The sequence below is a fragment of the Dipodomys merriami genome, unplaced genomic scaffold, assembly GCF_024711535.1.
Source record: "Dipodomys merriami isolate MVZ:Mamm:240054 unplaced genomic scaffold, mDipMer1.0.p SCAF_30, whole genome shotgun sequence".
Taxonomy (NCBI): domain Eukaryota; kingdom Metazoa; phylum Chordata; class Mammalia; order Rodentia; family Heteromyidae; genus Dipodomys; species Dipodomys merriami.
The window spans coordinates 4,486,926-4,505,654 of record NW_027204493.1 but is presented as its reverse complement, the minus strand read 5'-3'; the positions used below and the strand labels follow the sequence as shown (position 1 = coordinate 4,505,654).

General features: G+C 32.8%; 1 protein-coding gene across 4 annotated transcripts in view; it reads right to left on the bottom strand.

Moving 5' to 3' along the window:
• Nipbl (NIPBL cohesin loading factor) overlaps window positions 1-18,729 on the bottom strand; it is a 186,980-nt gene that overhangs the window by 30,150 nt on the left and 138,101 nt on the right. For all 4 annotated transcript variants that reach the window (XM_070041039.1, XM_070041040.1, XM_070041038.1 and 1 more), the window contains 13 exons: window positions 18,256-18,356; window positions 16,705-16,843; window positions 14,833-14,915; window positions 13,675-13,807; window positions 12,710-12,853; window positions 9,972-10,061; window positions 8,898-9,112; window positions 8,127-8,229; window positions 7,579-7,677; window positions 7,323-7,469; window positions 4,654-4,788; window positions 3,685-3,783; window positions 2,848-2,901 (listed from right to left, as the gene is read on the bottom strand). In XM_070041039.1, the coding sequence (XP_069897140.1) occupies window positions 2,848-2,901; window positions 3,685-3,783; window positions 4,654-4,788; window positions 7,323-7,469; window positions 7,579-7,677; window positions 8,127-8,229; window positions 8,898-9,112; window positions 9,972-10,061; window positions 12,710-12,853; window positions 13,675-13,807; window positions 14,833-14,915; window positions 16,705-16,843; window positions 18,256-18,356 (1,542 nt within the window). The remainder of the gene's footprint in view (window positions 1-2,847; window positions 2,902-3,684; window positions 3,784-4,653; window positions 4,789-7,322; window positions 7,470-7,578; window positions 7,678-8,126; window positions 8,230-8,897; window positions 9,113-9,971; window positions 10,062-12,709; window positions 12,854-13,674; window positions 13,808-14,832; window positions 14,916-16,704; window positions 16,844-18,255; window positions 18,357-18,729) is intronic.

Here is an 18,729-nt window from a genome sequence, read left to right as displayed (position 1 = left end):
TACTATTATTATTAATGGGGTTGAATGCTTTATAACACATATTCTATTTCCTTTATAAAATGCAATTTATAAAATTCACTTACTTTCCTACTGGGACTCTTATAATTGTTTGTAGGACAAGAGTTCTATTCATAGTCTCAATATTAAATCCTTTGATGAACATGTATACATTATCTTTTCTTAGTCTGTGACTTGTGCTTTCCATTTCTTTAACATGTTTTTTGCTTTATAAATGGTTTTCATTTTAAGGCAGTGAAATTTACCAATCTTTTAAGGTTAATGGACTCTGCGATGTATTTAAATAAATCCCAAAAAGAATTAAAAATTCTATGCTTTTTCCCCCCTCAATATTATGCTTCAAACTCTTATCAAGATAAGTAACAGTGATTTTTAATGTTTACTTTCTTCAGAATCAACTGGGGAAAAATGTTAAAATAGAGAATAATAATGAGCTACAGTCTAAGAGTTATTGACTATGAGTCTGGTATATTAAGGCCTGAGAATTTACAAGAATTCCCAAATAATATTGATAACTTTCAGAACTACTGATATAGGCCCTCATGTTCGTCCCAATTCAAATCTGCAATTAATTTTGTAATTTTTGTGCCATACAGGTTAGCTTTATTTCTCCTATATACTTCATACCAATGAAATCATAATAGACACACTTCTAAATCTTCTTTCATTCTGTTCAATGTTAAGAGTGTAGCACTTGAGCTACACTCCCAGCTATTTTTTCTATGTAATCTCAGGCTTTTTGCCTGAGTGGAAATATAAATTCTTTTTTTGTTGTCTTGTGGTAGGCAAGGATAAATTCTTAAACATTTTTGTTTCTAAAAAGTAAATCATTATAGCTCTATTTTCTGAAAAGACTCAGGACTATAACAATCACTATTGAACAGCTACAAAAAGACTGTTAAAACTACAGAGAACAAGAGGTTCTTTGGAAAATCAATCTGGGGTAGATAGATATTCTAAAAAATAGATCACAAAGGATTAATAGGAAGTAGACAGGATCAACTTAAAGAGATTATTGGACAAAGACGGGACAATCTGCACTTCAAAAAAATTCCTGACTTCAGTATTTTCAAACACGTCATTGACAAAAAAATCTATTATTAGTTCACATATTAGGCAACTTTGAAAGCTGATAAAACTCATTGAAAAATTGATAATTAACAAAGAAATCAAGCATTTACTTTTCATTTTCTGTACAAATTATAATTCAAAGCATAATTTATCAGTATAATCAACCAGGAAAAATATGCGAAATTTCTTTATTTTTAGGTGTCAATCCAGGAGCTACAACTCAAGGCCTGGGTGCTGTCCCTGAGATTTTGTGTTCAAGGCTAGTGCCTTACCACTTGAGCCATTGTCTTGCTTTTGGGTGATTAATTAGAGGTAAGAGTCTCATGGACTTCCCTGCCCCCATACTGGCTTTGAATTCACAATCCTCAGATCTCAGCCACCTAAGTAGCTAGAATTATAGGCATGAGTCATCAGCACCTGGTTTAAAATTCCTTTTTTTAAAAAAGAATCCTAATCCAATACAAGCTTATAAAGGTAAGAAAAATAACCAGTTTCAACTTGTAATGGAACTAAGGAATGTAGGTAATCATAAAAACAAACACTGTGGGCTGGGAAGGTGGCTTAGTGGTAGAGTGCTTGCCTTGCATGCCTGAGGCCCTGGGTTCAATTCCTCAGCACCACATAAGCAAAAAGAAAAACGCCGGAAGTGGTGCTGTGGCTCAAGTGGTAGAGTGCTAACCTTGAGCTGAAGAGCTGAGGGACAGGCGCCGTTCAGGCCCCACGACCGGACTCCCCCCCCAAAAAAAAACAAAAACAAAAACAAAACACTGCTGCTGGGTGCCAGTGGCTACCTACTCAGGAGGCTGAGATCTGTAAATGGTGGTTTGTTGAAGTCAACGTGTACAAAAAAGTTCCTGAGACTCTCTTCTTCAATTAACCATCAAAAAGCCAAATGTGGAAGTGTGAATCAAGAGGTAGAACACTAGCATTGAGCAAAATAGCTTAGGGACAGCACCTAGGCCCTGAGTTCAAGCCCCAAGACTGGCACAACAAACAAACAAAAATATCTATTACTGCTAGTTGTAGAGGCACATCCCTGCTTCCTAGCAGTTTGAGGTTGAGACAAGAAGATCATGAGTTTGAGGTCAACCTAACCTACATAGAAAGAGTTAGATCTCAAATGGCAGTAAGCAAAGCAATAAAACCCCAAAGAAATGAAAACTTGTACTGAAAGACTTTATAATAGATGCATTAGGCTGACAACATCTAAAGTTGACATTATGTGCAACATGATGTGATTCAATTCTATTAAGCACCATCTATATAGTATTGTTTATCAACTACCCTCAAAATTAAGGTTTGATCTGTGTCTAGAGCTAACCAAGTATTTATTTATTTTGTAGATAATACTGTTTATGTTTATCTTTTAAAAGTCATTATCTATTAAAATACCTACTAATGTTTATAGGTAGAATAATAGGTAGTCAAAGATTATTTTAAACATATTATAGCTAAAAAAACCAACAACAAAAAAAGAATGGGAGGAAGATAGATAAAGTAAGTCTGGAGAGGAAGGCTGAAGCAGGGTTTAACATTAAAGTGACCTCTATATTGCTAGGGCAATATAAGAAAAACCCTGTCTAAAAGACAAAAAATAAAATAAAAACCAAGACTGGAAAAATGGGATAACTTCAAAAGCTAGATGATAAATACTTTTATTCGCAAATTTCTAAAATATATTTTTTAAAAATATTATACTCTATGAAGAACTGACATTCTATCAAATTTCATGTTCTCAAAACACAAAATAACACTTACATTTTGAAGAAGTTGTTCAAACCAGTCATATCCAGTATCTCTGCATGCTGCAACCTAAGGGTGAAAAGGGAATGAAAAATCAGAAATAAAAGTTAGGTAATATGAATTAGAAATTTATTTAAAAAAATTTTGTTCCACTGTCATCTGAAGAATGTGCCTCAATTTTTTGCAACTTAAAAAGGTTATTTTTAAAGTAAATAAATTTTCAGTTCTCCAAACACTTGCCAATGCTATAAAATTTTATTGTAAAAACATCCTAGAAGAATTAAAGAAATTAGCTCAATTTATTGAAGATTAATATAGCACTACATTTGAAAAATAACAGTAAAAATGAAAATAATTGTTTCCTGTTTAGGTGGAAGATTTAAAGATATAAGTGAAAATAGAGACAATCATATAATTCACTATGTAGAATTTCTCATACTGAAACATGAAAAATATTGTGGTTGAAAGAAATTATAAGACATACATATATGTATAGTAAAATGAAATTAATCTAAATTATTTTTCTGAGAAAGGCAAGAATTACTATCTTTAAAGTTTATTGTCCTTTGTATATGTTTTTCTGCTTCTTTTTTCTGTTTTCAATTACTGGAGCACAATAAACTCAACAGGGTGCTTACATTAGTGAATGCCAAGAAGCTGGTATATGCAGAAACACCAGTCTCATCTTCCTTGCATTTCTTGATTTATCTCCAGAAACACAAAGTAAAGGAAGGAGTACTAAGTGTCAATTGACCAAATCTCTAATCGCATGATATCTTTCTTCATAACATGGGTTGGATATCTACTAGGTTCTCATCTACAACAATCTACACTTGTTTCAAGCTTTCTTACCACATCAGTGATGTTCAAAATTTTTCTCGTCATTGCTTCTTTGTCATTGTGTGGAGTTGGAGTAAACCAGAGTTTTTGGAATGTTTCATTAACTAATTTCTAGAAGAGAAAAATGTTCAAATTAGCTAACTACCAAAAACATGACAAAATTCTAATCTCAAATTATCATCAAGGTCCAATACTAGCTAAGGTAAAAGATTATACAAGTTTCTGGAATAAATTTCCTAACCATTAAAAACCATCAATTAAGTTTTCAACCTTATAAACTTTTCAAGACTATAAACTTTGTTAAACATTAAAAAAATTTGTATGAGCAATACTGTATCTAACAACTGCTCTGTAATATATACTCAAAAATATTTTTCCTACTTCGAAGAAATTGTTAGCGTTACAAAAAAGTTGTAATTCTAACAAACTTAAAAGTGAAGGGGAAATAAATGTGTCTACATACACTATTGAAGTTAGGAAACAAGTCTGCTTATTTGATTTTTGCAGTACTGGGTTTAAACTTCATAATCTGTGCTTGCTCAGATTGCTTGCTTGGCTGATACTTTATCACTTGAGCCATGCCTCTAGCCCTGTATTTTACTGGCTATTCTGGAGAAAAAGGTCTTAGGAACTTTTCTGCCTGAACAGGCTTTGAACAGCAATACTCTGGATATCAGCTTCCTGAATAGCAAAGATTATAGGCATGTCAACTAGCACTTGGTTTGTATGTTTTAATTAAGTATTTATTAATTTAGAAAACCAAGCACATAACATCTGAAAATCAAAATTTCTATTTCTTAAATAGAATGAAGAATCTAGAATAATGTAAATAGATACTATAATTGCTGAATTGGTTGAGAAAGATTAAATAAAATTAAATAAAAAAACGAATTAAATAAAAAATTCAATGTAATAAACACATAAATTATTTGAAATATTAATGAAAAAGAAATTTTACAATAAAATGATGTTTCATCTCACCTTAATGCCTTCTTCATCATTAACTCTGCGAATCATTTTTACACACATTTCTGTAATTTTTGGAAATGTTGGTTGTTCAATACAGATGTCTCTTAGAATCTTTATTACCCTTTTCCTGACACTGATTCCAGTATCCTGATAACAAAAAGGTATTTTCAAATGTTATAAAAATTGAGATGTTGTAGGTCTATGAAATACAAAAGTAAAATTTGAAAGCAGAAGCATTATACTAATTGTTAACAAGATAAACACTGTCTATATAATCTTCACATATTTTCCTATTATAAAATAACTTTATTATGTTGTTTTTCCTTTAAATACATTAATCATGACATGGAAACAAATTCTACAGTTTAGCACTGACCTCAAGACTAAAGAATAAGCTTACCAGATTTAAATAGGATGCTAAATACAAAGATTAACCAAAATCTAACAAAACCTTTGAGATTAACTATTAAATATAATAAAGGATCAAATTAATAAAACTATGGAGAAATAAAACATTTTGATCTTTTAAATGAGTTTGTAGAGGGGGAAATGGTAAAAACAAAAAAAGTAAACATATAATCTTCCATTTAAGGCACAACCCACTTGCTAAAATGTATTATATATTTGAATTGATTTTGATATTATTGATTCTGCTATCGTGGTAGTAGGGTTTGACTTCAGGATCTTACTTGTTATCAAGTATTCCAACATTTGTGTGCTTAGCCTGTTTGGTTTTCATGGTGAGACTTGCCTTCCACCTAGTTTCCCTGGATGGATTCTTCTCTTTATGCTTCCTACATAGTCTGGATAAGAGGCATATACCACCATCCAGCTTTTATTGGTTGAGTCAGGGTCTCAAGGACTTTTTCTCCAGCCTGATCTCAAACTACCTAATCCTCTGGATCTCTGCCTTCTGAGTAGCTGGGACTACTGGACCTGAGCTCCAATGTTCAAGCTTCTGATTCTTAAGAAAGCTTTAGAAAAGGCATTTGAGACAACTGGAAAATTTGAATATAAACTACGTATTATATATTAGAGACTATTAACTTGGTTCGATACCGGTTCTAGGATGGTATCCCGATTTTTAGGTGTTACAAAGTATACTTGAGAAAAGTAGTAAAATGCTTGTGAGGATTAACTTTGTCAGAGTTCATTAAATTTTTGGAAATTTTGTTGATTAATCTTTTTTTTTTTGGGGGGGGGGGTCAGTCATGGGGTTTGAACTCTGGGCCTGAGCGTTGTCCCTCAGCTTTTCAGCTCAAGGAGAGCACTCTACCACTTGAGCCACAGCACCACTTCTGGTTTTCTGAGTGGCTTACTGAAGATAAGAGTTTCATAGATTTTCCTGCCCGGGCTGGCTTTGAACTGCAATCTTCAGATCTCAGCCTCCTGAGTAGCTAAGGATTACAGGCGTGAGCCACCTGTGCCTGGATGATTAAATCTTTTGACACTGAAAAAACTAAAGCAGTTCAAGGAAATGAATTATTCTGCATTTTCCTAAAATTATTTATTTTAAACAAAAATTGTATGCCTATAGTTGAATCTGAAAACTATAATGTTTTATCATATAATATACAGATTCTAGACTAAAAGTAATAAGCTCATGTTGCTGCAGGAATACCTAATTTCGATTACTACAGCATCTACATTGAATTCCACCAAGAAGTCAACATGTCTATAATGAGTTTCTCCCCCAACCCCTTTTGATGGTGCTAGGATAAACTCCGGGTACACTTGCTAGCCTGGTACTCTACCACTGAGCCACACCTCCTGACCTTCATAGTTCTTTCCTAATGCCAATATTTTGTTTCCTAAGAAAATGCTTCAGGGCCAGAGAAGTCTAGGGTATATACAAACAGAATGTATCAGTAGAAGAGTATTTCCTTCTTTTTTTCCCCAGTGGTATTAGGTATGAATTTAGGGCCTCCTAGGGAGGGGCTAATGCCACCAGACATTTTCACTTTAGTCATTTTTAAAAATTTTTCATTAATGCTCAAGCTAGCTTTGATACAGTCTACTTAATACTGACCAAAGAATAGGAATATAGCACACATTATAATATCCAGCTTTATTTGCTGAGATAGGGCTCTTGCTAACTTTTTGCTAGGGCTGGTTAACTTTTTGCTGGGGCTGATCTCTAACAAGAGTAGCTGGGAATATAAACATGAGCCTAGAACAGTATTTCTTATTTAATAAGTTTGCTCTTGATTTTCAAATAATTTTCTAGTTTAACTTGCAGGTGTCAGCACATCATAATTCAGCTTTAAGGAAATATGTGAACCAATTTAGGGATCCAAATGTATTCTCACATATCAATGTTTATACTTACTTCCTACTTAAATATTTTTTCACTTATGTAATATATAATACACATAAATATGTAATTACTCTAGAGCCTGTCCAAAAATATTTAATCCATGTACTATCTTTTATACTCACTGTAAACTTATATAAGAAACAATAACTAAAAAAGGATCTGATTTTCATAAATGATTTGTTTTATAAATTGAGCAGCATGCCTCTTGAAAACATATTCTTTTAGACCATCACCCTAGTATATAGATTAGGCAATCTAAATAAAGAATTCACGCACATATTTTCCAGCTTAACTGTTTTAAAATAAGATGCAATACTCAAAATTATATTCACAAATTGTTATAAAAATGGCAAAACATGCATACCAATATTCTTTCAATTAGCATATCATAATACTGTTCAGCCAACTGAGGTCGACAAAGGACAAATCGACCTAGTAATTCTACTGCTGCTTCTCGAACACTAGTAGAGTTATCCATCAATCGCCCATGAACTCCTCGCTGCATATCAAGCTAAAGAAAATGAAGAAAATGTAATTTTATAAATAGAGCTAATATTTTAATTTCACTAGAAAATACAAGTTAAAATTATTATTATTATTATTATTTTTCATCTCTTTACCCTTGCTAGAATACTGGGGTCTACAGCAACAACCTCAGATAAACACTTCATGGCTTTTGTTCGAACGGCAATTGCATTTTCACCAAGAACTCGTAGTATCTGCCAAGCAAACATTGACATCTCATAAATTTTAGAAAATACAAAATTTAACAAAATATAAAACATACAATAGAAATCAATCTTTACCTTTTTTATTATAATCTATTATCTTACTGATCCAAAACTTTAACTTCAAGATCAGTACATATGATTAACTGAGGCATTTTATATTTATTTATAAAATAAGTAGACTTTACCTTGGAATTCCTAGTTAAGCATATTGAGAATGTTTTCTTTTCAAAATCCTTATAGCACCACTAAAACCTCTGTATGTACAATTTTGATCAAGGATATTAAAAATCTTATCAACATTTAAATGACCAGGAGAATAGAATATTAATGCAAAATATATGTTCTTTTAAGTATCTTTGCTCAACAATGAAGAGACATTATACACTACTCCACAATCAACTAAAATTGGAAAAGTAAAAAATCTTGCTTTAGCTTACCTGGGTCAAATAAATATCAAAGCTCTGGGCAAACGGCCTCATAGAGGCCAAATATCGAACAATCAAGCAGGCATCCTCATAGTCCACAGTATCAGAGTTCATCCTGTAACAGGAAAGTAATAAAACATTTTTTGAAAATGGGTATCAAAAAATATATTGTCAAGTACTGATAAGAGATGCAGATTTTGTTGGGGAGGAGTAGGGGAAATACCACCTCACCAGCTGCAGTGCATTTGGGTGTTTTAAACCCTCAGTAAACTCTGATTTTAGGGTACTTGAGGCTGATTTGGAAATTAAAGTTTTAAAGTAACCTTTTTTCCATTGTAAACATTTCTGTAAATAACTACCAATTGGAAATTAGAATGGTAGAGTACTTTTCTGAATCCAATCCTATTTTTATTTTTTATAATATGTCTCAGCTATGATCTTTGGAGCAAAAGCCAATGGCAGGAAAAAAATAGTTTGTTCCTGTTTCATGAAGTATGTCTTTGCCTCTTTGTAAATAATATTTTTCTTTTTTTTGGGCCGGTCGTGGGGCCTGAACTCTGGGCCTGGGCGCTGTCCCTTAGTTCTTCAGCTCAAGGGTAGCACTCTACCACAGTGCCACTTCTGGCTTTTCCTGCTTATGTGGTGTTGAGGAATCGAACCCAGGCCTCATGCATGCAAGGCAAGTACTCTTACCACTGAGCTACCTTCTCAGTCCATGTAAATAATTTCAACTCAAATAAAATTGCTACTTTCAATACACACATTTTTTTCACTGGACCTTACTTTAATGTGCTGAACTGAGAAGGCGTGGTTTTGATAATGCTTCTAAGAAACTTTTTTCGGTTTTCAGCTCGATGCATAATTTGACCAGTTGTCTCAATTTCTTTTGAATGATGTGTTCCTTCAGATGATTCATCATCTTTTTGTGATTTCATTGCTTTTTCTGTTTCTAAAGTTGTATCACGGAACCACTGGGCTATATAAAATTTACGAGAAAACTGGGGAAAAAAAATTTAGATAGATTTGAACCTGATGAAATTACTAACATTTCTAAGTCATTAATAAAGTTAGACCATCCAGAAAATGAAAATCTCACTATCTAGAATATAAAGTTTATTTATTTTTTTGGTGGTAATAAGGTTTGAATTCAGCTTCAATGTAACTTCTAGAAAAGACACAGGCTTAAAAAAAAGCTAAAAAATCTGGAAAATTTTGGAACACAGAAAACATACTATATTTAACTTTGCTAAAAATTACATTAATGTCAAGATTACTCAACTATATCAAATATAGACTACAACTATGAATAATAAAAACGTACACACATAAAACAGCAAAATACAGAAAGGTGATAAGTCAACTAGAAATTTATGTAATAAATGATTAAAAAACTAAAGGTAGAAGATTTCATGTGTTTTAAAATTTTGTTTTACTAGTTCTAGCTGGCTAAACAATTTAGAGGTGTCCAATGACTTAATTGTGTACAATTTAGGTTAAAAAAATCCAGTATATGCAAACTGTTTTGTAATACTGTTTACAAATTTTATGCATGGCCGACCAAGCTAATATTTTGTATACATTGTGAGACATACATTGAAAATTAGTATTTAAATACATATATGTCAATTATTATGCTAATAAGTCATGATCATGTGGTCCATAACCATTGTAAAGACTAATGATCTAATCTGGCTTTAAAAATAATCTGTTGAAAGACTTTCAAATATTTTTCTAGTCGCATTAAATTCGGTTTACTGTATGTCTATAACCAGAATTCCATAAGATAAATCAATCATTAAGATTTCTCTTCTGTCCAGATTTAACAAGGACCCTTTAAAAAGGAGAAAAGAATCTTACAACTAGTGAAGGATCAGTCTCAGTGTTCTCATCCAAATAATCAAGCAATGCCTTTTGCAACTGTTGGATTTCATCTTCTCCTCCTGAAACCTGTAAGTCAAATAAAACCAAAAAGGTATTAGTGGTTTTGTTCATCTGAATTATAGTTTTTGAAATACAATCTCACTGTATAGCCCAGGCTGGCTTCAAGCTTACAAACATCCTGCTTCAGCCTCCTGAGTTCTGTTAGGATTACTCTCATGCACCAACATGCCTCAGATACTTATATGCTTAAATAATCTCAATAAAAACACAAATGTGAGAGAAGAATCTTGGTATTAAAAATTAAAATGTACCTGGGTGCCAATGGCTATAATCCTAGCTATTCAGCTACTCTGAGATCTAAGGGCAGTGGTTCAAAGCCAACCAGAGCAGAAAACTGAGAGACTCTTATCTCCAAATATCCACTCAAAAAACTCCTGGAAGTAGTGCTGTGGCTGAAGTGATAGTGCTAGCCTTGAGCACAAAAAGGCTCAGAGGCTCAGAGCACCCAGGCCCTGGTTCAAGCTGTCCAACCATCATCAACAACAAAAAATTAAAATATAGCTATTAACAAAATTAAAAGAAATAGAAAAACATTTCTGAAAAATTTTAATTGATGTATATTTAATTATATATATATATATATATTTTTTATTTTTTTTATTTTTTTTGGGGGTCCGGTCGTGGGGCCTGAACTCGGGGCCTGGGCGCTGTCCCTCAGCCCTTCAGCTCAAGGCTAGTACTCTACCACTTGAGCCACAGGCACCACTTCTGGCTTTTGTTTTTTCTGCTTATATGGTGCTGAGGAATCGAACCCAGGGCCTCGTGCACGCAAGGCAAGAGCTCTACCACTGAGCCACCTTCCCAGCCCCTAGATTTTATATTGATAAACTACATGTCACCTTCTTTTAAAAAGATCTTAGGTAGCTATTATGAAAATTATCACAATGTGTTAACTCTTTGGAGGTAAGAAGGCCCTGGTACTAGTTTTCTGACTGAATAAAAAAGACATGTCCAAAAATTTATCTAGTAATACAAACCATTGGCACCAATATTCATATGTATTGTGGAGTTATTATCTAAAATGATCATGGTGGAGGTAGTGTTTATTAATAATAATAGGAACACAGTATGCTTCATATAGAATATGGAAATATACAACTAGTAAAAGTAATATAACAGTATTATAATAGGTATTTACCACCCATCTAAGTGTGAAAAAGAACTGAATCATTAAGCTCTGTTAACAATTACTGGGCCATCCAGGTTCAGGTAGCTCACGCCTCTAATCATAGCTACTCAGGAGGCTGAGATCTTAGGATTGAGGTTTAAAATCAGCTCAAGTAGGCAAGTCTGTGAGATTCATCTCCAATTAACTACCAAAAATCTAGAAGTGGAGGCTGTGGCTCAAGTGGTAGATAAAATAATTGATGTTCTAGGAGTGTGCCGAAAGTGATGCATTCAAATACCGGCTACTTAACATTGTAAACTAATTTATAGCATGCTTCTGATCCTTCTTCTAGAGTTACACTATCTATATAGTCATATGTAGCTTAAGAGGTATCAGGACTACTCTAGAAAATACTGGGAAATACCATTCTCTCACTTGCCAAATCTTAAGACAGTTTGAATGTAAAATTATGGTAAGAGATTTTAGTATATTAAACAGAATGTGAATGGTAGTATCATATTTGATGGTGATAACGCAAATGTAGTAAGTTGTCAGTAAGGAATTTGGTTGAAGGATTTATAGCACTTTTTGTATCATTCTTACAACTTTTATTTATGCCTGAGATTTATTTCAAACTACAAAGTACAATTAAAAAAAAAAAAAGAAAGAAAAAGAGGCAGTTCTACTAACATGGTTGAAGTTGTGTGTAGGAAAGAACTAGAAAGCAAAAAAAAACAGGAGTTTTATATGTAGTACCTCATAGGTACTTAAAAAAGATAAAAAGGAAATAAAACACTTTCAGGATGTACACTCTAATAAACTGAAAAGAAGCCCTCCTTTCCTCTCTCCCATATACTAAGATGTCCAAAACTCAGAAGTAAAAGATTGAATCCAGGGTCTCATACATAGATAAGACCTGTTATCAACAAACTATATACTTAATTATCAAAACCAAATATAAACAAACAAGTGTTACACATTCATAATAGTGGTCCATACAATGATAGCAAATGAAGAATTCACATAATCCATTTGGAGGTTCTAATTAGACCACAATTCATTGTCAAGTATTGTCTTTAGGGGGCTTTGAAAAGCCAACTTTTAAAAGTATAAATCTTACTTGGGGACTAGTAATGTAGTTCAGTGGCACAGTGCTTGCCTAGTAAGAACTAGGCTCTGGGTTTGATCCCCAGTACCACAAATAAAGATGAACCACTTTTCTTTGAATCTACAAAATGAGACAAAAGGCGAATGTAACAATATTAAAAAAAAGCATTTAACTTTTTTTTTTTTTGGGGGGGGTCCGGTTGTGGGGCCTGAACTCTGGGCCTGGGCACTGTCCCTCACCGATTCAGCTCAAGGCTAGCGCTCTACCACTTGAGCCACAGCGCCACTTCCGGCGTTTTATTTTCTTTTTGCTTATGTGGTGCTGAGGAAGGAAACCTAGGGCCTCATGCATGCAAGGTAAGCGCTCTACCACTGAGCCACCTTCCCAGCCCCATTTAACTGTTTTTATATCCATAATTTTAATTCTTTATTTCAATACCTGTTTTAAAATTCGTTCTATAGATCCTTGGTCCATTTTGCTTGTAACAGCATCTTTCCTCAGTCGGGCAGCAACAGTTCCAAGGTAATCAAGAGATGCCACTCTTAAAGCCATTTCTGTTGACTTGTTACTGAACTGATGAACCTAAAAACAAAATAAGCAGGCTTAAATTAAATGGGTTTCTAATACTACATAGAAATAAGTAATCTGAATTCCAAATTTTATGTTATACTACTAGGAATTTAAACTTCTTGTGGTACAGTCCCATGAAGTTGTTTTTACAAACTTTTTTTCTGAAATTTATACTTTTATTATTTCTATAAAACTACAGTTTATACATTTGTAAATACAGACACTTTTTAAGTGTTGGCTCAACTGTTTATACAAAATATGACATCACTGAGTAATAATTTCTTAGGGTAAAATTTTAGTATCTTTGAAACATCACCACAGTTTTTGGATAGTATTATATTTTCCAGACCACAAAACAGGCCTCAAAAACTTTGTAACAATTCCAAATGTACATGAGAAATAAAGGATGATCATAATAATACTTTTCAGTTTCCCTACTATACTACCTGAAGACTAAAAAGTACCAAAAAGCCAACAAAGTTTTCACATTAGTCAGTTACAAGATCAGAAAAGAATAACTATAACTTATGATTTACTACTGAGTTATTTTTAACTAATGTTAGCACCTTAAACCAAATTATATAAACAAAAAAGCTCCCTGACCATGTTAAAGCCTATATATCTTCTGTAAAGAAATGCAAGTATAAAATGTATACTTTAACGTTTTCTACAGGTACTGACAATAAATGTACTGTTATTCACATGCAAAAATAAAAATGCAATGTTTGTATTTCCTTACACATTTTTAAAGAATTCATCATCTGTGAATCAGAGTACATCCTCATTATGTTGTCTTCTAGAAATCTAATAATCTTTAAATGCTATGCTCTTACCAACAGTCTCCCTAACAAACTAAGGAGTAGTTCAGCAGCTGGCCATTCAGGCTTATTGACTGTTGAAAGAAGATCCTGAACAAAATTTTCAAAGAGTGGTCTGTAATCTTCTTCACCTTGCTTACTACCACATCTGTTCAAAAACAAATAATGAAAAGACATCCATTTAGGTAACATGCCTACTATATTGATTGAAATTTTGCTAAGTATTTTTTTCTCTGTATTTTGTAACAAGACATAAGAAAAATATTAAAATATTGTCTAAAATAAATATATTTCTCAAATTCCATTTTCCCTTGTTATTTTGTTTATTAACCAATATTAACATTATTTTCTGGCAATTATGGAACGTAAAAAAAAAAAGGCAGCTGTTTTTCCTTCTACATGCTCACCATATATTCTAGGCTGAGTAACAATCTGTTTCCACAAATTTTTCTACTGAAATAGACTGCCCAAATATAGTGAAGAAAAGTTTTTGAACTTTAGTACTTATACTTTGGGACCAAAATAAGCAACTTTACATAATTTGAGACTTTTAATACTCTACAGATTATGATGGTAAAATCTTTCTCCTAAACTATTTTAAAATAAAAATTTATGTAATTTCACTCACTTTTATTATTTTTAAAATTTTATTGTAAAGGTGATGGACAGAAGGGTTATAGTTACTTAAGCCAGGTAATGAGAACATTTCCTTTTGAACATTGTCACCTCTTCCCTCATTCTCTCCCAATTTTTTTCCTCCAGACTTCCCCCACTGCCTACAAGTTGCATAGTTCATTTCCAACATGTCTAGTGAGTATCACTGCTGAATGGGTTCACCCTTAGTCCCACCATTTCCCCTCCACAAATCACACAGACAAAGAGTACAGAAATAAAATACAGCAACAAAAGGGAATAAACCAAAGAAAAAAGGAAAAGAAGAAAGAAAGAAAAGGAACTGCAAACAGTACAATAAAAAAATCTCTTGTTTCCATTTCTTGGAGTTCATTTCGATTGGTATCATTTTATATCGTCATATACACACAGCTTTTGTGCTTTTGTGATCCTCTCAAAAATATCCTCCTTTTGTTACACTGTGTGAATGTTTAGAGTATTGTGTAATTAATCTGGTCCATGCGTAATTATTTGTCTTTTACTCTCCATTGGGTCACTCACTTTTTAAGGAAGATGGAAAGGAAGTTTTGGGCTGTTCTCATAGCTGTTTCATAAGAGTTAGTAATGACAACATCCTGGTCAACCTAGTGTGGAAAAAATGAATTGATAAAGATATTAGAAACAATTAACAAACAAGTTAGATAGATGATACTGCCACATTATTACTGCATACAGGTAATAAATTAAAAAAATTTTTTTTGGTGGCTGTGGGGCTCAAACTCAGGACCTGGGTGCTGGTCCCTGAACTCTTTTGCTCAAGGCTAGTGCTCTACCACTTTAAGCCTCAGTTCCATTTCTGGTTTTTGAGTGGTTAATTAGAGATAAGCGTCTCATGGGGACTTTTCTGCCCATGCTGGCTTTGAACTGTGATTCTCAGATCTCAGCTGCCTAAGCAGCTAGGATTACAAGTGTAAGCCACTAGTGCCTGGCAATATAGTTAAATATTAAATGCTTAGAATACGCTGATATGTGATGTGTGAGCCACTGCACCTATCTGCTAAATATATTTTTTAAACTTTAAAACAACAAATAATGATAGATCTCCTGCTAAATCTATTAAAATATGCAAGAGTGAGAAATGAAGTCAACAAATGTAGTATCAGTAGCTACTTATAATTCAAATCAGAACAAAAAGTAACCAAAAGTACAGAATTTCCAAGGTCTAGCGATATAATTCAGTAATAAAACACATGCAGAACTATAAAGCAATCAATAATACAACCACCAAAGAATATTTTACCCTCAGTGTTTATGAAACCACTGGAAAACAATTTAAAGGAGAATTCAACATGGTCATTAGAAATTTAAATATTAGCAAATAAAGTTAATGCATAGCTTTTAGAAACTCAAAGAGTGAATAAATATAAGGAATAGAGTTCAAATTCAGTAATATTAAAGAAGAATTTGCAAAATGAAACACAATAGAATTTCACAGTAATCAAAATAGGCAAAGTCAAAATGTAGGAATGTAAACTGAAATACCACTTGGTACATGAACTGGTAACTTCCAAGAGTTAGTGAATGAATATAATTTGGTAATTCTACTTTTATGTATATTCAAAGAAACTCTTGCTTTAAATTATGATACCATTATAAGTTTAACTCAGGAAAAACTGAATGTATGATGTTTGTAAAAATAATGTTGAATGAAAAAATTAATCATTGTTTATATAAATTTGAAAACCACAATAACCCTATTCACCTTCAAATTGATAAATAGAATAGAACAGAGATAAAATAGTATGATACTAGTCACTAATGGTTAAGGAAAAGAAGATTAAAGACAAAATAATAGGATTAGGTGGGTCAAAACAGTCTCAATTTTTTTGGATAGTATTTATTTATGTCATTAATTATTATATGCTTACGAAATACACATGCATACTAAACAGACTATGACATAATAAAATGATTTTTGTTTCTACTTAATTTTTGTTGAGGTGTAACTATAGAACTTGGAAAAATAAGACTCAATGGAAATTATAAAACTAAAAGCAAACTGTAGCTATGAATTAGTCATAGGGAGGACATACACACAGTTTCCTAATTAATTCAATTTAATTATCATATTGCTTCATATTCAATAGCTCACTTAAATTTATAACACAAGGATGGTAGGCCTGCAATATTAGCACCCTCATTTTATAGTTGAAAACAAATCCAGCAAGGTTAAACTCACTCATTTGTATGTTTCATAATTTGTGGATATGTCAGAACCAGAATTCAGCTTTCCCCAAATCTCTAATTCTGTAAGTGACGATAAAGCCCAGCCATGAATCCCTAGTTAACAATTCTAGTTTTATAAGAATGCAGAGACTATAGGTATTTTTGTCCATTAAAGTACAAGGTTATTAAAACATAATATTTCCTTACTTTTTTATTTGAATCCTCTTCTGAATTAGAGTCCTTTTCTGATGATGGTAAATGTACTACACATTGAATAAGTTGTAAAACCAGTGCTGTAACCATCTGAATATACATAGGTTCTCCATCCATATCACTACTATTTAACCTTTAATGAGGAAGAAACAATTTAAATTATATGGTGTATAAAGATAATCTTATTATACCTGTAAAACCATCATTTGAAAGTTTCAAGATTCTTTTGTTTTTTAGGAATCATTGTTTATACAGTGTTCATGTATCTAATTACTCTGAAATTTATTTAAAGTTTTAGTGCTGGAAAACCGAGGGTCTTTCATGTTTTAGGCAACTATTCTACCACTGAGCTACATCTCAGCCACAAAAATGCCTATGCATGCTCAAATGACCAAAATACAATACAATAAAAAGTAAAATACAGTATTTAATATGAAGGTTTATAGTTAAGAATTACTAATTTTTTTAAAAAATGATATAAATCTTCAAGGTTTCCAAATGTCTACATATTCTGTAATCATTTGCTGAATGCAAAGTAGTAATCTGGTATTAAAATTTGCTATGGAGTCAACTATTTATCCCCTGTGCTAGAATTGGTGGCACCCATTGTGGAAACTCAAGTTCCATGTGTGTTTTGTTCTACAAATGTTGTAGAAATGTGAGAATTCTGGCTGGGCGCTAGTGGCTCATGACTGTACTCCTAGCTACTCAGGAGGTTGAGATCTGAGGATTGTGGTTCAAAGCCAGCCTGGGCAGGAAAGACCATGAGACTCTTATCTCCAATAAACCACCAGAAAACCGGAAGTGGCGCTATAGCTCAAGTGGTAGAGCGCTTGCCTTGAGCTGAAGAGCTGAGGGACAGTGCCCAGGCCCAGAGTTCAAGTCTCATGACCGACCCCAAAAAAACAAAACAGAAAAAAGAAATGTGAGAATTCTGTGTGATAGTTTTTTTTTTTCAGGTTTAACAGAGAACAGATGTTAGTAAAAGCACTCTTAGTCGAAACAATAATTAAGATAAAAATAATTACTTTGTAGAAAACATTTCAAATCACATTAAAATAATTCTATACACAAGGCTAGGAATAACGTATGTATGATGATGATAATGAAAATTACTTACGATGTCAAAAACAAAAGTCCTGACCATAGAAGGTACTTCATAATTAGGAGCATTTAATTCTCATATTTGATTTCTATATGGCTAATAGTGATATTTTAGAGATCTTTCTAAAATATTACTTAAGGACTTAACACTGACTAAAGGATTAGTCCTTTAAATAGACTGCTTTTGAGACTACTGTGCAAATATCCTATCTTATAGACCAGAAATGATTTTGACTTCCAATACCTGGAAATACCTGGAGTTCTATTAGCAATAATAAGTACAGAGGTTAGGGATGTTGTCAAACATTCTACAAAGCATCTAAGGTATTTTTGTTGATGTAACAGAATTTATTCTTATACATAAATGTAAAAATACAATTAAGAAATGATGAGGAATATAAGATGGTTACATTATATTTTACTTCTGCTAAAGTCAGTTACCTGAAATTCCTTAAACTCCTCTTGCTTGTTGGTAATCTTGCAAGTGAAGTAAAAATTTCTTCCAAAATTAATTGCCTATGTTTTTCATATCTTGAGAATACCTGTGTAGTAATTATAGAATTCAAATTATTTAAATATTAAGACAAAACAATTTGATAGTATCAACCATCTAGAATGAAAATGTTTGGCTGGGCACTGGTGGCTCATGCCTGTAATCCTAGCTACTCAGGAGGCTGAGATCTGAGGATTGCAGTTCAAAGCCAGCCTGGGCAGGAAAGACCATGAGACTCCTATCTCCAATAAACCACCAGAAAACTGGAAGTGGCGCTGTAGCTCAAGTGATAGAGCACTTGTCTTGAGCTGAAGAGCTGAGGGACAGCGCCCAGGCCCAGAGTTCAAGCCCCACAACCAAAAAAAAAAAAGAGAAAAAAAGAAAATGTCTATAAAAGCATATTTAGTTTTTAATAGTAATGA